The 19536-nt window shown below is 35.1% G+C and overlaps 1 protein-coding gene across 10 annotated transcripts in view; it reads left to right on the forward strand.

The window, feature by feature from the left end:
• Positions 1-17435, forward strand: part of KLHL13 (kelch like family member 13) — a 228254-nt gene extending 210819 nt beyond the window's left edge. For 9 of the 10 annotated variants that reach the window (XM_039842514.1, XM_039842512.1, XM_039842510.1 and 6 more), the window contains 2 exons: positions 6316-6429; positions 15848-17435. In XM_039842514.1, coding sequence (XP_039698448.1) covers positions 6316-6429; positions 15848-16335 — 602 coding nt within the window. In that variant the 3' untranslated portion in view covers positions 16336-17435. Of the gene's footprint in view, positions 1-6315; positions 6430-13273; positions 13445-15847 lie in introns of all 10 variants that reach the window. The other variant, XM_039842517.1, reaches the window with a different exon arrangement.
• Positions 17436-19536: the final 2101 nt, after the last annotated feature.

The following is a 19536-nucleotide window of genomic DNA, read 5'->3' on the forward strand; positions in this document are numbered from 1 at the left end:
AACTATTTTTCCTAGAGACAAACAGTTTGCCTTATCTAGGCAAATATTGTTGGCTATGGTACAAATAATATCTCATAAATACATCAATATGTTACAGAATATTTTATTTGTGCAGTTACGTGGTTTTCATCTTGAAAGTTCAACTACAAAGTGTATTCTTCTAACTTAAATTCTAATAGAATCTTGGACAGAAGTTTGGCATATTTCCTCATTTTCTATTTGTAAAAGCCTACATAATATTTTACCGAACAGGTTAAAATTTTTCTTACAAAGCACTGATATTTACTGTTTTTTTTTCTTTTATATAATCTGTTACCTATCAGAAGACACATAGTAAGATAATTTTCTTTATTGTTTAAATGTACAAAGTTCAATAATACCCAAAGTTTATTTACTGTGAGTAGTATGATCTGTGAATATTAGTTTTAAAAATTATGCTCTCTTGGTGAAATACCAAACTGTTGTCTTCACTGTAAACTGATCTGGTTAGCTTTATATGATGGTCATGATTTTGTCTTTCTAATCTAAAATTGGTCACATGTACAGTTAACATAGCAATACTTTGGCTATATAAATTAACACTAGAAGCTATATTTCTGTTATTTTAGATATAATTGGAATAACCTATCCAAGTTGGAAAGACCACATTTTATATCATGCCTTACATATATGTTGGAAAGACCACATTTTATATCATGCCTTTCATATATGTAATTACTATCATTGTTTGGCCTTTTTTTAACCTCTATTATTTTATTCTCTGTTATAGAGTCCTTGTAGTTGTCCAGTGTTCCAGGTCCCAGAATGCTAGGGGGGTTTAAAATATTGGCATTGGCTCTCAATAAATTCAGAGTAATTATCAGAATATTTCTCTTTAATATTCTAACTAACAAATTTGAGAGTAAGCTCTTTATCAGAGACAAAAATAACTGCTCTCAGCTCTTATACTTTTCAGTTTATCAAACCCTTTCTTGCTAGTGACATGATCATAATGTTACTGATCTTTTCTACCCACAGTTTTTTCTCCTTTGTTGTCACAGTGATATATTTTTCTAAGACCAGACTTTTCAGGTTCTTGTACTAGGTGTCATGATCACGAACCACACAGATTTCCCAATATATTTTAACAAGTCGACTTTTAAAAGCATTTGAGGCATTAGTACCCTTAGTGTAGGATTGTCATTTCAGGTCTCCTCAGTTAACCTACACATATTAATTTTATGTTATACTATCGTAAATTTATGGTGTCTGGAAATATCCGCAGTGCAAGTAGTCACTTGGCACTTTCTTAGAAAAACCATTGACCTAAGATAATCTTTACAAGTTTACAAATTATCAGTCACCAACACTGGCAGTCAATGGTCATTTTAAATTTTTTTTTCTCAAAGGAAATAACTATATTTTTCAGTCAGTGCCTGTTTGCTTGTAGATGTTATCATCCCTGTTAATATGCAGCTATTAAGTTTTCAATATATGTTCCTCATATTAATTAGAGGCCTTATTGTTCTGAGAATTTATAATCTTCAGGACAAGGAGAGTCATTACATACAACCTAGAAGTTAGACGTTTTCTTTTTCCAACTTGATCCCCACCCTGTCTGAGCTCTATCCATGTTATGCTCTATTGGGAACAAGAAGTAGACTACTCCATTTGGCAAGTGGCTGGCTTCCTTGCTCATGACCTTCAGAATCACCTTCATCTCCTATTAAAAATAGTCTTCTGTATTTCAGTTTGAAAGTGAAAAGAAGCATTTAAAGGCCAACTATTTGATATTCTTTCCTTTTGAAATTATCTCCTACAGTCTATAAGTAAGTAAACTTTTATAGAAGAGATTGCTTCCCTTAAAATCAGCATACCCAGAAAATCCAGTCTGTAATAAATATTTTAAGTTAAAATATATTCAAAGTTGTTTTTAAAAATTATGCGGTTGACATATTAAGTGCACTCAAAGTGAGAGTCTTGATTCCAGGAGAACCTTCAGGCCAAAAAGAGTCATTACATAAAACCAAGAAGTAAGAGGCTTCAATTTTTTCCAGACCCACCCCACCTACTTAGAGTTCCTCCAATGTTAAACCCAAGTGGAAGCAAGAAGTCAACTGTTCTGTCTTGTCACATTCTTTATTGTTCAGATAACCAAGCCTGATGTAAACTGCCATGATTACTTCCCAAAAGAACAATATCAATGAGTCCTTCTGAATTCTATCCATTAATAATGTTTCTCTTTGTATAAATAAAAAGTATATGTGTCAGATGCCCTTTCCAGGTTTCTTGGTCTCACTGTTTTTGCATAATGGCAGATTTTAGTTCTAAATAAACTCTTGATTTTATTTCTGTATGTTCCAGCCAGAAGCTAGTTTTTTAAATTTTTCTCCTGCTCCATAAGCGCTTTTTTAATGGAAACAACCTTGCGCGCGCGCGCGCGCGCGCGCACACACACACACACACACACACACACACACTTGCTGTAATAACAACATTCTCATCTTAACTGATTACATTGACATGTTAATATGCCTATGTAAATAGAGAAAGGGATAGGAATGGGTGTCAAGAAAAGGGAGTTGATGGGAGAGCCTTTTAACAATTTAACAGATTTATTAGTAGCAGTACATTATTTATTTTTCATGCACATAATAAACATTGCCTATATATAATTATGGGGAAAAAAAACAGTGGCAACATTTGCAAGGCATTTTAGATCATTTTAATGCATTTGACCTCTTAAAATATTTTCATCGAGTGCATGGACCCAAGCCCATGGTACGTAAAAACTATACTACTAGAGTGTGTGTGAGCCTGGCATATTGCTGAAACATTTCTTAGAAATGCTGCTTTATTTTGACACTGGGTACAATCGGTAACTAGGGGATGTTTAGTGTTGCTGTCACTTAAGTGAAAAAGGACTCAGTTATTTCTGGCATCTTTCAAAATTGTCATATAAGTAATCGATCTTCCACTGAGGTTTTCTATATTGAAGAGGAATATGACAGCTCAGATATCTTTCACTTTAGTTAAATATTAATAAGTCAAGCTTTCAAATAATGAAATAACATAGAAAACATTTTTTCAAGTAAATGTACAATAAACTTGCTGAAATTTATCAAATGCCTCCAATATCCCTTAATAGATTTGAGGTTTTTTTCATTAAGCAACGCATCACCAACTAGCACTTTAAGATTCCAGAAAGCATCCCCACTCTGTGCAAGCTATCATTGTCCAAATGGTTTTCTGCAGGCCTAATCTCTTTTTCAGTCTCAAAGAACAAGTAAGTTCTACATCATCCCATGATTCTGGGCTCCAGTAGAACTACCTGAGAAAATAAGATTCCTGGTGAGATAAATGAAACAACCAACCTAAGTGTAATTCTTAAATTGGAGAGGGTCTGTAATTTGAATACCAGGCCACTGACTATTGAAGATGATTTGCTAGAATAGGGGTCAGCAAAATTCTGTAAAGGACCAGAAAATAAATATTTCCAGCTTTGCAGGCCATAGGATCTCTTTACAACTAATTAACTTCGCTGTTATATTGCAAAAGCAAATACAGACAACTTAATAAACAAATGGTTGAGGCTGTGTTCTGATAAAGCTTTATAGATGAACACGGAAATTTGAAATGCATATAATTTTCATATGTCACAAAATATTCTTCCTTTTATTTCCCCTCAATACTTTTAAAATGTAAAATTTTTCATATTTTTATCTTGCAGGCCATACAAAAGCAGATGACATACTGGATTTGACTTACTGGCTATAGTTTGACTGACTCTTGTTCTAGATTTTCCCAATTACCTCATTCCCATTCCCACTTCATAGACAAAAATGGAACCACTGCTTTGTGGCTCCAACTCCTTGTCTTGCATCTTCCCTTGCCTCCTCCCCATATTAAGGCAAGGTTGTTGGTGCTAACTTTGTAAATATGGAAAACAGAAATAAGATCGTGTGTGTGTGTGTGTGTGTGCGCGCGTGTGTGTGTGTGTACATATACTTTTTAATTAGGTGTATTATATTTTTAAACTAAATGCTATTGATTTTACTAACAACAGCAATTCTGCATGAAAAAGTAGAGATTAAATGATGAGAAGAGCTAAAGGAGATGGATTATTTAGCTGTAAGAAGACAAGTTTGTGGATGCTAAACTATTATATAGTTATTATGTTTTTAGTGGTTAATAGCCATCTTACCCTTAGGGGCTTTTGTGTAAGAAATTATACATATGTATAGATGTATAATATGTATAGATGTATGTATAGATGGATTCTTATAACCTCTATTAAGAAAAACAATGAACTCTAATAGAAGAATAGCATCTTTCTGCATACAAAAACTTTAATAATCATGAAGAGTGAAAAGCTATTTCAACTTGTAGCTTCACTATAAAGAGAATAAGAAGAAGCTAGTGGAAACTGCATCAGAACAAGTTGAATTAGACATAAGACTTTTACACTCTAGAAAATTCAAAGTTCAAAGCAGAGTTCTTCATTAAGAAAAACAGAACTACAGTAAAACCTGTCTTTGACATCTAATAAATGGAAAAGATAATCTCTGGAAATCTTTTTAAACCTTTTTACTGATAAGATGTGTGATTAGACTACTTTTTTTATCAGATAAAATCTTACCATTAAGTACTTTCTGATGCCAGGTACCATTAAATATACTAGATTCTCTATAAGTGTAGAGAAAGAGATAGTAATGTACATAGTAGGATTTTGCTTGTCACATAGGTGAAAGTCATGCTAAAGGCAAGTGGAAATGCACATTAGAGAAGACATCCAGTGACTGGAAATAGTCAAAAACAGTGTTGTAGTATGTGGCAGTTTTAGTTTGTCATTAATTGTGGAAAAAGTTCCCCCTTATTTGGGGGATTTTGCAGGATTTTGCTACTTGATGGAAGGATTTAGAAGAAATAGAGTTGGAAAGGGTCTAAGCCTGAAGTAATGAACTAAATGAATAAGAGAGTACATCAACACAGGAATAGTAAAAGCCTTTGAAATAAGACTGAAAACTCAAATCTAAAGTAATTAAAAAAGGAAATCAGTAAAGGGATATGAAGTGGTATAATGTAGGTGTTGTTAGAGGAGAAATAAGTATTTCACATAGTGAATTTGATGAAGAAATAAAATTATTGAATAGAGTAGAAAATTAATTTCTAATTCTCTCTCTAGTTTTGTCTGTTCTCATGTTATTTTTTTAATAGGAAATCTTGTTTAAAGGACAATTCATCAGTTAGATTTGCATTCGGCTGCAAGTAGCAAAACCTTATTCCAGTGGCTTGATCAAATAGCCCACCCACTAGAATTCTGCTCCTATTTCATTGCCTAGAACTATATTGTATGGTCAACTCCATCTTCAAGGGAACCTGCTAATTTGAATTTTATTTTAAGTTTGGCACAGCACTTCCCTGAGCAGTGTTGTGGTTGGGGGAGACAAGAAATTTGGTTAGCAATTGACAGTGCCTGCAATAAATCGTATAAAAAATTTAAGTAAATCTAGACATCATGTTTTTGACCAGAGTCCTCATGACAGTCTTATCTCTTTCTGCCTTTTAAAAAAGGCTCACATTTTCTGTTTGGACTATCATTGTTCCATTCTTGAGGTTATAACAAATTGATATTTAAATAAGTTGAGGTCACTTCTCCAAAATACTTTATGTTAAAGATAATTTATTACTGAGAGGAAGTACCCCTAATAAAATCTTAACTTCACATTAAGCTGCCAATCATCTTCAAGTTAAGAACAGCACTGGCTGCAGCAGTATTGGGTATGTACAAACTATTGGCTTTAATGTATAGATACACAAAAATTATTGTCAGTGTCCATTTTGTAGTCCAGATACGAAATAAGACAATAGGCATCAGAACAAGTGTTTATACTTTTATTCTCAACTTAAAATTTTGCTTCACATCTATTAATCTTTTTTCCTATATGGTGTATTAACATGGAGGCCTACAATTGAAATAGTTTTCTTCTTTATAATTTTTTCATCTTTTCTTCCCACATTTTTAGAGCAAAGAAATTAGAGAAATGTCTAATTATATAGGTATAATAAGATACAAGAAAAAAGAAATCCTAGTGATTTCTGCAGTGACAGAAATGTGTTAGATTAAATTAAGTATATAATGTAACATGTATTAAAGGTTAAAATTATCAATATAATCTTGATAATTAATGAGACACCCCCAAAGACCATCTCATTATCTATAATAAATATATTTCAGTTATTTGGTTATTACTATTATACTACCTAAAAAGAAAAATAATTGCTAAATTTGAAATTATAAATCATTTTCTTTTCTATTCTTTTTTTTAATAACAGCTACAGTAGAATGTTACAATCCAAGAACAAATGAATGGACCTACGTTGCCAAAATGAATGAGCCCCACTATGGCCATGCTGGAACTGTGTATGGAGGAGTAATGTATATTTCAGGTAAACAATCACGATGTGAATGCAATTAATATAATACATAATCTTTTAACTATGTCACCATCTTCCTATATAGTGTTAATAAAAATAATCCAGATATATGGGTAATCAAAATATAATTGTTGATCTTAAAAGATACATTGTGTGTATAACTTTTGCATATGAGTACTTCGGTATTCTATAAGTTCATGGCTTATCCAGTCCTCCTGTGAATACATAAGTTAGAAGAAATTGGAAAGCACTCAGTTTCTCTGACTTGCCTTTCAGTCCCCACTCTGTACTTTAATAAACTCTGTACTCTTATAATCACCATTCATATTCTTTATATCAATACTTAATTCATTTTTATTTAAAATTTAGCTAATCTCTATGAGGAAATATATCATTATTAACATATAAGTTTTACTGTGCATAAACCTCACTTTTGACATACATAATAATGTTCATTCTCTTATTTAGTGTAACCTACAATATATGTTTCCCTTTTTATCATGAGATTACACCATGGATGATTCTGTGCTGATTACCTATATTTTGGCCACATACACTTTTATTTTCTCATAAAATTTTTGAAATGGCTACAGTTTGCTGAGTATCCTAGTAACAACTTTTATTCTCAAACTGTTGGTGTTCAAATCATTCTTTGCAGGATTTAGAAGGGAGTCCTATTTTAATGTAATGTTCACCTCTGGTATCGAAATTTTCCTTTGTTAAACAGATTATTATCATTTGCCACTGACACAGTCAACCTTTGACAGTATGTCTCCCTTTTGAAGGCCTGCCAGTGCCAGGCCAGCAGTTACATTATTAGAGAACAAAGGCATTAAGGTAATGTTTGTGATCTAAGTCTCTGAACACTGCCTTATGAAATCTGTAATTAAGAAGGATCAAAGAAAGGCCTTCAGTGTGTGATTGGCAGGTTTCTGGTGTTAAATTTATAAGCAACTACAGGATGTCTCATATTGAAAGAGCCATCCAGAAAATCACATGCTCCATTAATCAATGATTTATTCCATTTGCCTATCTTCTCAGTGTAGATGCCATGCCATTATAAAGAGAGTTCTAAATCCTCTGGGGGAAATAATGAGGTTCAAATTGTACTAGTGGTGGCCCACTAGCATATATTGCAGATATGACCTTCACTATCAAGAGTAGGATAGGAACTATAGCTGATTTTCAAACCAAAGAACCCTGTTTTGCTTTCTGGAAATGCGATTAAATACAGGAAAAATATAAAAAAGCAGAAGAAAAAAGAGATTTCCATTTGGCCACCAGACAGTAGAGCTTTGAATAATATGACTAAAAATTAATTTAGCACTCTCCGTAATCTGTAGAAGATATAATCTGATTCTTTTATTGTCAAGACTATTTGTGATCTAAGAATATACTTTGTAGATGATAGTGACTGAATAGATCAGCAACTAATTGTTGCACATATAAAATTCCATGTATATTCCGCATTCTAATTCTTTAGCTTTTTAAATGTTCATGCTAATAGGAGAAGATATTACCCACCTGAACCTATCCACCAAAAACTCTAAAAAAAGAAACAATTCTGAATATTCCTATAAGCTTTACATTTATATAACACTTTCAACTTTTCCAAAGCATTTTGATTTATTTCAATTCATAGTCAGAATCACAGTCCTAATGAAATAACTAGAGGAGATATTCTTATTTAGCAAATAAGGAAATGGGTGCCCTAGTCCTGTGCTCAGCACCCAGAGGGTACCTGCTAAAAAGCAGTAGTAATGAATGATGCTTCGTAGTTGGGATTTGCTGCAAACTCAGCTCTGAAAGTGTTCAAAATATATTTTCATTCAGTAAAGCTTCTTAAATCTCATGGGTCTCTGTTTAAGAAAGTCATGGCAATAAGAGGGAGAAAAAAATGGGAGTCAAGGGAAGATGGCAGATTAGGTAAAAGCAGGGTTTGTCTCTTCCCAGGTCCGCATTGAAATTACAACCAAATTATAAAATAATCAATGTGGAGAATCATCTGAAGTCCAGCTGATTATAACACCTACATCTGATAATATAAAGGAGCCACATCGAAGCCAATCCAGCATAGGCAACACCCATCAGTGGATCACTTTGTAGTTCTCACTGGGTAGCCCTGAGCAATCAAAGGCAGTGACTGACCTTGGCCTATGGAGGAGCCCATCCCAATGGGCCACAAAACCAAAGCATCTGGAGGCTAGCACCAGACCACTATGGAGCAACTCATGACTAGTTCCACTAGTGATACACACAAAGGGTGGTTGCAACAAGTACAGAAGCCTGCTAGGGCAAATCCGACTCAGTGGGGTCAGCCCACACACAACAACTCTAATCCTGAGGGTGCAGCCAATTCCCATAATTAGCCTGAACGTTAATCCCACCCACTGATCTACCAACAACAACAAATGTTTGATGACAACAGAAGGTCACACATAACCCACACAAATGTCACCTCCAGAGCTTCCGGGACAAGGAATCAGGGAAAGTGCGCCACTGGACCACACAGGACACCTTCCACATTAGGCCATCTGGCCAAGGCTGGGAGACAAAATAAATATTCCTGACACATAGAAAGGAACATAGAGAGGCTAATAAAATGAGAAAACAGAAACATGCCACAAATGAAACAACAAGAGAAAACTCCAGAAAATAAGCTAAATGAAATGGAGATAAGCAATCTATCAGAGTCAGAGTTCAAAGTAATGGTTATAAGGATGCTCAATGAACTTATGGGGAAAAATGGATGAGCACAATGAGAGTATAAAAAAGGACGTAGAAACCATAGAAAAGAACCAGACAGAAATGAGGAATACAATAATGGAAATGAAGAATACACTACGAGGATTCAACAGTAAATTGGATGAAGCAGAAGATCAGCGAATTGGAAGACAAGGTAGCTGAATAAACCCAATCAGAACAACAAAAAGAAAAAAGAATTTTAAAAAATGAGGATATTTTAAGAGACCTCTGGGACAACATGAAGTGTAAAAATATCCAAATAATAGGAATACCTGAAGAGGAAGAGAGAGAACAAGGGATTGAGACACTATTTTGAAGACATAAACAGAAAACTTCCCTAACTTGGCAAAGGAATTAGACATAGAAGTTCAGGAAGCACAAAGAGTCCCAAACAAGAGGAATTTAAACAGACCTACACCAAGATACATCATAATTAAAACAGACCTACACCAAGATACATCATAATTCAAATGTCAAAGACAAAGAGAGAATCTTAAAAGCAGCAAGAGAAAGGAAGCTGGCTACTTACAAAGGTACCCCCATGAGAATGTCTGCTGACTTTTCAATGGAAACTTTGCAGGCCAGAAAGGAATGGCAAGAAATATTCAAAGTTATGAAAAACAAGAGTCTACAACCACAGATACTCTACCCAGCAAGGCTTTTGATTAAAATGGAAGGTGAGATAAAGAGCATCCTAGACAGAAAAAGATTAAGGAGCTCATCACCAATAAGCCAGCATTACGAGAAATGGTAAAGGGTCCTCTGTAAAAAGAGAAGGGGTAAAACAGAAAATAGAAATAACAAATATGAATAATAAAATGACAGTAACGATGTACTTACCAGTAATCACTTTAAATGTAAATGGATTAAATGCTCCAATCAAACGACATAGGGTAACCGAATGGATAAGAAAAGAAGACCCATGTATATGCTGTCTACAAGAGACCCACTTCAGATAAAATGACACTTACAAACTGAAAGTAAAGGGATGGAAAAAGATATTTCATGCAAACGGAAATGAAAAAAAAAAAACAGGGGTAGCGATACTTACATCACATAAAATAGACTTTAAAACATAGGCTATAATAGGAGATAAAAAAGGGCATTACATAATAATAAAGGGATCTTTATTAAATCAAGAGGACATAACCCTAGTAAACATATACGCACCCAACATAGGAGCACCTACATACATAAAGTAATTATTGACTGACATAAAAAGAGAGATGAATAGTAATACATTCATAATAGGGGACTTTAACATTCCATTGACAGCAATGGGCAGATCTTCCAGGCATAGAATCAACAAGGACACAATGGGCCTAAAAGTTACACTAGAACAGATGGACTTAATAGATATTTTTAGAGCATTTTACCCCAAAGCAGCAAAATATACATTCTTCTCAAGTGCACATGGAACATTTTCAAGGATAGACCACATGATAGGACAAAAATCAAGACTCAAAAAATTTAAGAAGATTGAAATCATATCGACCATCTTCTCTGATCAAAATGTTATAAAACTAGAAATCAACTACAAGAAAAAAACTAGAAAATACACAAACACATAGAGGCTAAATAATATGCTACTAAACAATGACTGGGTTATTAATGAGATCAAGGAAGAAATCAAAAGATATCTAGAGACAATACATTAAAAATATCATACACCATGATAAAGTTGGATTTATTCCTGGGATGCAAGCTTGGTTCAATATCCACAAATCCATTAATGTGATACACCACATTAATTAATCAAAAGATAAAAACCGTATGCTCATATCAATAGATGCAGAAAAAGAATTTGACAAAATATAGCATCCATTTATGAAAAAAACTCAGCAAAGTGGGAATAGAGGGAACATACCTCAACATAATAAAGGCCATATATGACAAACTCATACTCAATGGGGAAAGGCTGAAAGCATTTCCCTTAAGATCAAGAACAAGACAAGGATGCCCACTTTCACCACTTTTCTTCAACACTGTATTGAAAGTCTCAGCCACAGCAATAAGACAAGAAAGAGAAAAAAAAAAAGTATCCAAATTGGAAAGAAAGAACTAAAACTCTCGTTATTTGCCGATGACATGATACTATATATAGAGAACCTTAAAGATTTCATCAAAAAACTGTTAGAACTGATCAATGATTTCAGTAAAGTAGCAGGTTACAAAATAAATATTCAGAAGTCAGTGGCATTTTTATACACTGATGATGAACTTTCAGAAAGAGAAATTAAGAAAACAATCCCATTTACAATTACATCGAAAACTATAAAATACTTGGGAACCAAATTAACTGAGGAGGTAGAAGACTTGTTCTCATAAAATTATAAGTCATTGAAAAAAGAAATTGAAGAAGATACAAATAAATGGAAGCATATATCGTGTTCATGGGTAGGAAGAATCAACATCATTAAAATGGCCATACTACCCAAAGCAATCTATAGATTCATTGCAATCCCTATCAGAATACCAATGGCATTTTTCAGAGAGCTAGTACAAATACTCCTAAAATTTCTATGGAACCATAAAAAACCCTGAATAGCCATAGCAATCTTGAGAAAGAAGAACAAAGTTGGAGGTATCACAGTACCTGATATCAAACTATACTACAAGGCTACAGTAATAAAAACAGCATGGTACTGGCATAAAAACAGATACATTGATCAATGGAACAGAATAGAGAGCCCAGAAATAAATCCACACCTATACACTCACTTAATATATGACAAAGGAGGTAAGAATATACAATGGGGTAAAGACAATCTCTTCAATAAATGGTGTTGGGAAAATTGGACAAATACATGCAAAAAATAGATACTGGACCATCTTCTTACACTGTATACAAGAACAGGCTCAAAGTGTTAAAGATTTAAATGTAAGACCCCAAACCATAAAACTTTTAGAAGAAAACATAGGCAGTAAACTTTCTGATATTGCTAATAGGAATTTCTTTTCTGATATATCTCCTTGGGCAAGGGAAACAAAAGGAAAAATAAACAAATGAGACTACATCAAACTAAAAAGTTTTTGTACAGCAAAGGAATCCATCAATAAAACAAAAAGACAACTGACTGTTTGGGAGAAGATATTCGCTAATGATACATCTGATAAGGGATTAATATCCAAAATTTATAAAGAACTTATACAATTCAACAACAACAACAAAAAACAAACAACCCAATTAAAAAATGTGCAGAAGACCTGGACAGATACTTCTCCAAAAATGAAATACAGGTGGCTAAGAGACATATGAAAGATGCTCAAGGTTGCTAATCATCAGAGAAATGCAAATTAAGACCACAATAAGATATCACCTCACACCTGTCAGAATGGCTATCATCAATAAATCAAAAAAACAGCATGTGTTGGTGAGGATGCAAAGAAAATAGAACTCTCATACATTGTTGGTGGGATTGCAAATTGGTATAGCTGCTATGGAAAACAGTATGGATGTTCCTTAAAAAAATCAAAAATTGATATACCTTTTGACCCAGCATTTGCACATCTGGGTATTTATCCAAAGAAAACCAAAACAATAATTTGTAAAGATCCGTGCATTCATGGCAGCACAATTGACAATAGCCAAGATACGGAAGCAACCTAAATCCCCATCAACAGACAATTGGATAAAGAAATTATGGTTCATATATACAATGGAATATTACTCAGCCATTAAAAAAATGAAATCCTACCATTTGCAACGATATGGGTGGACCTAGAGGTTCTTATGCGACTGAAATAAGTCAGACAGAGAAAGATAAATACCATGTGATTTCACTTATACGTGGAATATAAGGAACAAAAAGAACAAACTAATCAAAAACATACTCAGAAATATAGTGGACAATTTGGTGAATGAACAGAGCGGAGGAAGGTTTGTGGGGCTGGGAGAATGTGGTGGAAGGCTAAAGAAGTACAAATTAGTGATTGATAGTTGGGCACAGAAAGCATGGCAGAGGGAATGCAGTTAGCATTAACATAATGGCTAAGTGGAGAGTCAGGTGAGGGATAGAGCAATTGTGGGGATCGTTTTATGAACATTATAGATGTCTAACCAAATGTACTGTATACTTGAAACTAACTTAAATAAATTATTTAAAAAAAGGGAGAAAAAATGGCATAGATAATAGAGGCTCTGTTCATCCCTCTGGTGACCAAATCAAAGTTGTGATGGAAACAAGGAGCAGCAGCAAGGAAAAATCGCCTGGGATCTGGAGGAACAAGCTATACAACTAAGGAGAAATCCAACAAATCACCTTGCAATGAATGGCAGAAGGTAGGACGTGGCAAGGACGCGGGGCTGCCTGGTCCCGAGCGGTTGAGGGAGAGGGAGGCTGCGGCAGCAGCAGCAGCAGTAGCCTCTTAAAAGGGCCGCATCTGTGAGCGGATTTTTGCAGTGATGGACCTGCTTGCTTTGAGCACCAGTGCTGATTCGGCTGCATGCAGGGGTCACCAGGGACTTATAGGGAGACATTGTTGGAATGAGGGCCGAGGTGAGACTTGCTGGGTACAGAAGTGCCGGTTATATCCATTGTTCCCGGTTGAGCCCTCCCCAACTACCAGTGAGCCCGGACACTGTGCCGCCATAGCTGTGACGTTATCAAACTGTATAACAGAGGTCGCTCTGCCCAGAGGATTCCCTGAAACCTCGCCTCGCCCAGCTTGTGGCCCCACCAAAGCCATATTCAAGTGTGTCTTCAGTGAGTCAGTTGCTCCTTGCTGAGACTCACACTGGAGGCAGCCTGGGTTTCTGATGTGGCCTTTTGAGGCAACTATAAGCACAGCATCTGTGGATTGCTTGCTGAATCTTAACAGATGGCCCCGGAGGGGTAGAGGCTTGGGCTAAGTTTGGCCTACAGCTGAATCCCTCTCAGGACTGTGCCACTGACAGACACCTCCTTCACAAATCCACACTAATGAGACTGGGAGACTTAGGGGCTTTGCTTAGTACATAGAAACAGACATGGGAAGGCTGACAAAATGGGAAGACAAGAAGCAGAAATCATATGAGAAAAGAGAACAGACATCCAGATATAGTGGAGTCAAATAATCTAATAGATGCAGAGTTGAAAATACTGGTTATAAAGATGCTCAATGAACTGTTGGGAAGTGTAGATAAATTCAGTGAGAACTTCAACAAAGAGATAAAAAACATAAAAATGGAAATGGAAATTATAAAAGGCAACCAGTCTGAAATGAGCAACACATTATCTGAGATGACAAGTATATTAAATGGAATAAACAAAGTAAAGGCTCAAATGTAATATCTAGAGGACAGGAAAGCCAATCATGACACTCAATCAGAATGGTAAGAAAAAAGATGTCAAGACTATAAAAATAATTTAAGGAGTATGGGACACTACTGAGGGTCCAAATATTCATCTGATCGGCGTAACTGAAGAAAATCAAGATGTTGAACAGCTGTTTGAAGAAATAATGATGGAAAACTTCCCTAACCTGGTGAAGGAAACGGACATAAAACCCCAGGAAGCTCACAGAATTTCAAAAATCAGGGCTCCAAAGAGGCCCACACCAAGACATATCATAGTTTAAAATCCAAAGTTTAAATACAAAGAGAGAATATTAAAAGCAGCAAAAGAAAAACAAATAATTACATATAAGGAAACACCCATAAGACTGGCAGCTGATTTCTGAACAGAAACTGTGTAGGTCAGAAGGGCTTGGCAAAAAATATTCGACAGGATGAAGACCCAGGATATATAACCAAGAATAATTTATCCAGCAAAGCTATCATTTAGAATTGAAGGACAGATAAAGAACTTCCCAGACAAAAATAAGCTGAAGGAATTTATCACCACCAATCCAGTATTACAGGAAATGTTGGAGGGCCTTTTTTAAAAAGAAAAAACATGTATCAAAAACAGGAATAAAGAATGGTGACAGCTACATTCCTATCAATAAGTACCTTAAATGAAAAGGAATTAAGTGCTCCAGCCAAAAGATATAGTGGTTGAAAGGATAAAAAAACAAGACTCCTACATATGAAAAAGAAGGGGATGGAAAAAGATATTGCTTTGATGGACCTAGAAGGTATTTAAGTCAGACAGAGAAAGATAAACACTATATGATTTCACTTATACACCGAATCTAAGGAATAAAACAAACAAACAAACAAACAAAAACACTAATCAAAAACAGACTCACAAATGTAGTGAACAATTTGGTGTTGGACAGAAGGGAGGGGGATTTGGAGGGCTGGGAGAATAGGGTGAAGGGCTAAAGAAGTACAAATTAATAGCTGATGGATGGTCACGGGGATGGGGAGCACGGTATAGGGAATGCAGTTAGCATTAATACGTTGGCTAGGTGGATGGTCAGGGGAGGAAGGGTGCAATTGGGGGGATCGTTTTATGAACTATATAGATGTCTAACCAATATACTGTATACTTGAAACGAAATAAAATATAATTAAAAGAAAATCAAAGCAATAATATAAACTACATTTTTGTTCTTTAAGAAGATGAAAATGTTATTTTCTTTATTTTTAATCCAGGGAAAGTATTTATAGAGGGCAGACATTTGTAATAATGCTACTGATAAATTGTAGAATATTATAATTGTGGCCAGAAGTTAATTATCTGTGACAGAGAGCCTTTTATTGACTTTTGCATTTTTACAGTAATCTGCTTACCTCATGTCTATTATTTTCATACTTTAGGAGGAATTACTCATGACACTTTCCAAAAGGAGCTCATGTGCTTTGACCCTGATACTGACAAATGGATCCAGAAGGCACCGATGACCACTGTCAGAGGTCTGCATTGCATGTGTACAGTGGGAGAAAGGCTCTATGTCATTGGCGGCAATCACTTCAGAGGAACAAGTGATTATGACGATGTCCTAAGCTGTGAATACTACTCACCTATCCTTGACCAGTGGACCCCAATTGCTGCCATGTTAAGAGGCCAGAGTGATGTTGGGGTTGCTGTCTTTGAAAATAAAATCTATGTGGTTGGTGGGTATTCCTGGAATAATCGTTGTATGGTAGAGATAGTGCAGAAATATGATCCAGATAAAGATGAATGGCATAAGGTTTTTGATCTCCCAGAGTCCCTTGGTGGCATCCGAGCTTGCACACTCACGGTTTTTCCACCAGAAGAAACCACACCATCACCTTCTAGAGAGTCCCCTCTTTCTGCACCTTAAGATCACCCCTACAACTAAGATGCTGTTGTCCTATCTTTGCAATGTGTCATGGATTTTCTTCTTTTGCACCCCACCCCCTAAAGTAGTGTATGTTAGGATTAGCCTCCAGTATTGGTACGAATATTGGAAAAAAGATGACATTGATGCTATTTGTGCTGTTTGGCTTAGATTGTTTATAAAGTGGTAACAAAACCATTTTGGGAATGTATCCCATAGAAGCTGATGAAAAAAAAAAAAAGTATTGTCTTTAAAATGTTTCTTCAGTACTTTTTTGATGCTGCATACTGGATATAGGGTATTTGTCATCTTACCTTAGAAAGCCCAATAAACTAAATTGAAGGTGGATTATAGCAAATGTACAAGTGTGCTAAGTAAGCTTCAAAGTAAAAAGTTTTCCTTTCATCTTGACTGTAAGGTGTCAAAGGGAGGCAGCTTACTGCAACAGAAAACAATAGACAAAAGGTTGCCAACTCGCATGGGCTACCTCCCTCTTTTCATAAAGCTTTTTGACATGCCTGTCAACTCACCTTTTGTGTGGGTACATTGAGAACATATGAAGTTTCTTAGACACACAAGAGAAATAATAACTGAAATTCACCAATATTAATTTTAAGAAAAGCAGCATGACCCCTCTACTTATAAACAAGGGTTGGGAGTTTTTTAAGTGTGTATAAATACACACACACACACACACACACACACACACATACAAATATAAAATACAAAAATTTAAAAATTAGCATGTCAAATAAATGTAAAAAAATTTTGAATTTTTTTCCAAAAGCAGCTTCCATTAAAATGGAAATTCAGTATGTACATACTGAATGCACATATGTAGAATCATAACGAATTAAGTATATAAGGGCTAGAAATTTTGAGTAACTAAATTTGTCACGACCAAATATTACCTTGCAAAACTGTAAATGACACCTTCTCCTTTGCTGTTGAAGTAACTTCCATATTATATGTATTCTGTATACTCTCAGTTCATAAGGTTATTTAGCACCAAGTATAGCAGCTTCATCTGGCAAGCTGCTTTCACTCGGTGATTTCAACTTCCATGTTTTATATTTTTGTTCAATAAAAAACATTTAATGTCATTTTGGTCTGAAGCATCCCATTATTGTCTGATTTGACTTCCTTTTATTAAATATCTTTTTAAGAGGGTATACAACAATATTCAAGTGAGTATAACTTAGAGCACTGAACAGCGTGGATTCATTCATGTTAATGACTTTCATTAAAAAAAAAAAGAAGAATTTGACCATATTTAACCTCATTGGTCAAACTTATTGCTGGTTGACTTTGAGGAATAGGTTCATGGAAAATGCTCATTGGCTTTTCTTCAATCTCACAGAAGAACTGCCAGGCATGTCTAAACAACAAGGTCAGTTTTTCAGATCTTCAAGAAGATCCATCCTGCCTAATGAGAAGGGATTGTGTAATATGACTTAAGATATTTGTTCTTGAGCTAGGATCACAAATAAAAATTGTTTTTGTAAAATATTTCTTGAAGAGTATGTTAGGACCATCTACATGATCTTTCCTATCTTATCTGCAAATGACTAGATTAAATTTGAACTAGAAATTTTAAGCTATAGAAAAACAACTCAGGTGTCACCAGATCTCTTCACCAGTGGGTAATTATCAGCACAGATGTCACTACCTCTGTCTTGATTTAAACAACAGAATAAACAATTTTCCCATCAGTGGTATTTTCGAATGTTGGGAGAAGCCTAGTGTGAATTTGAAAGATCCCCTTTGGCAAGATAATTATGAAGTGAGAGCAACTGGTCAGAGTGGCTTCAATTCTCTGCTTATAGGTAGAACAGTTTAGCCATTTGCAGATAGTTAACATCTGCCTATAAATGGGTTCCATATAGGACAGAATAATGATCCTGCCATAGTTCAGTGTGGGTGTTCTTGGTCAGCAGGTTCTCCCCCAAGCAGCAGTGGCTCTTTTCATCTCGTGGCCTCTTAGGTCCTCAGCATCCTCTTTATTCAGTCATCAGAAGAAAAATGGAGCATTGTAGGTGTGAAGGCTGTAGGGATCAGGATTGAAAGAGGCATACATTACTTCTACCCACATTCCACTGGCTAGAAGTCAGTCCTGTGACACATATAAACACAAAGGGGACAGGAAAATATCAGATAGCTGTGTTCCCAGAAAGAAGATGAAATAGAGTTGGTAATCTGTTAGCAGCTTGCCACAGAGAATGACACAGAACATACACAGTTCTCTTTGATAGTTTACTTTTTCTGCATCTGTGCCATGTTATTTAGAAGAGCAATTAATGTCACATAAATGCTATTATTAAATAATTTCAACAGCTGGTAAATTATTACACATTTTCCTTCACAATGAATTAACTACTTTTCTTTATAAAATATATCCACCAGTCATTGGTTGACTTTACAAGCGTTTCTCACATTTGCTTTTCTTAGGTTCTAGATCTACTTGAAAAAGGAATTGCGGAACACATCAAATCTCAAAAGGCTAATAATATTCCTTCTTGGTAAAGGTTGGTAGGGTGGGAAAGATAAAGAAAAAAATCTGCTTTGCCTATTTCTAGAATTGTAAAAAATTTATCTGACAATCAGGTTTTGCCCTAAAAAGTGAAATTATGACCTTAAACTATTTCTTCTCTAGTATTACTTTAGGAAGTTTAAAAATATATATGTAATGTTTCCTCGGGAGTTGATAAAATAATAACCTCACTTTAGCCCCTGAGAGAGTGCTCCACTGGGCAATTAAGTAGTGTTTTATTTAATTAGTTCGACCATGTGAATTCCCGCCCCCCCCCGCCCCGCCCCGCCCTCCTTTCAAGGATCTTCGTGTATTTCTATCTCAAGAACAATAAGCAGACTTTCTTGTGTGGAAAATTGGCTCTGCCTGTAATTTTATTCTTGGCACTTGTGCCTTTCCTTTTGTTTTTCATTTTCAAGCCACTAAACCTCAGGTTTAGTCCTTTCAACATCAGATAGCTTTTTGAGAATGCAGAGAGGAAAGTTAATGTGAAGTAAATTCACAAGGATTAAGGAAATTTTATTTTAAATTGGTCAGATAATGCAGTATTTGAAAACTCTTTTGGTAATTATAGAAAAATTGAAAAATACAAGGAAGAAGAAAAAAGTCATCTCTCCCCCCATGTCAAGATAATTATTGCTAAATATGAGTATATTAGTTTTAAACAATTATCA

The sequence above is a fragment of the Pteropus medius genome, unplaced genomic scaffold (assembly GCF_902729225.1).
Source record: "Pteropus medius unplaced genomic scaffold, Ma_sr-lr_union100, whole genome shotgun sequence".
Classification (NCBI taxonomy): domain Eukaryota; kingdom Metazoa; phylum Chordata; class Mammalia; order Chiroptera; family Pteropodidae; genus Pteropus; species Pteropus medius.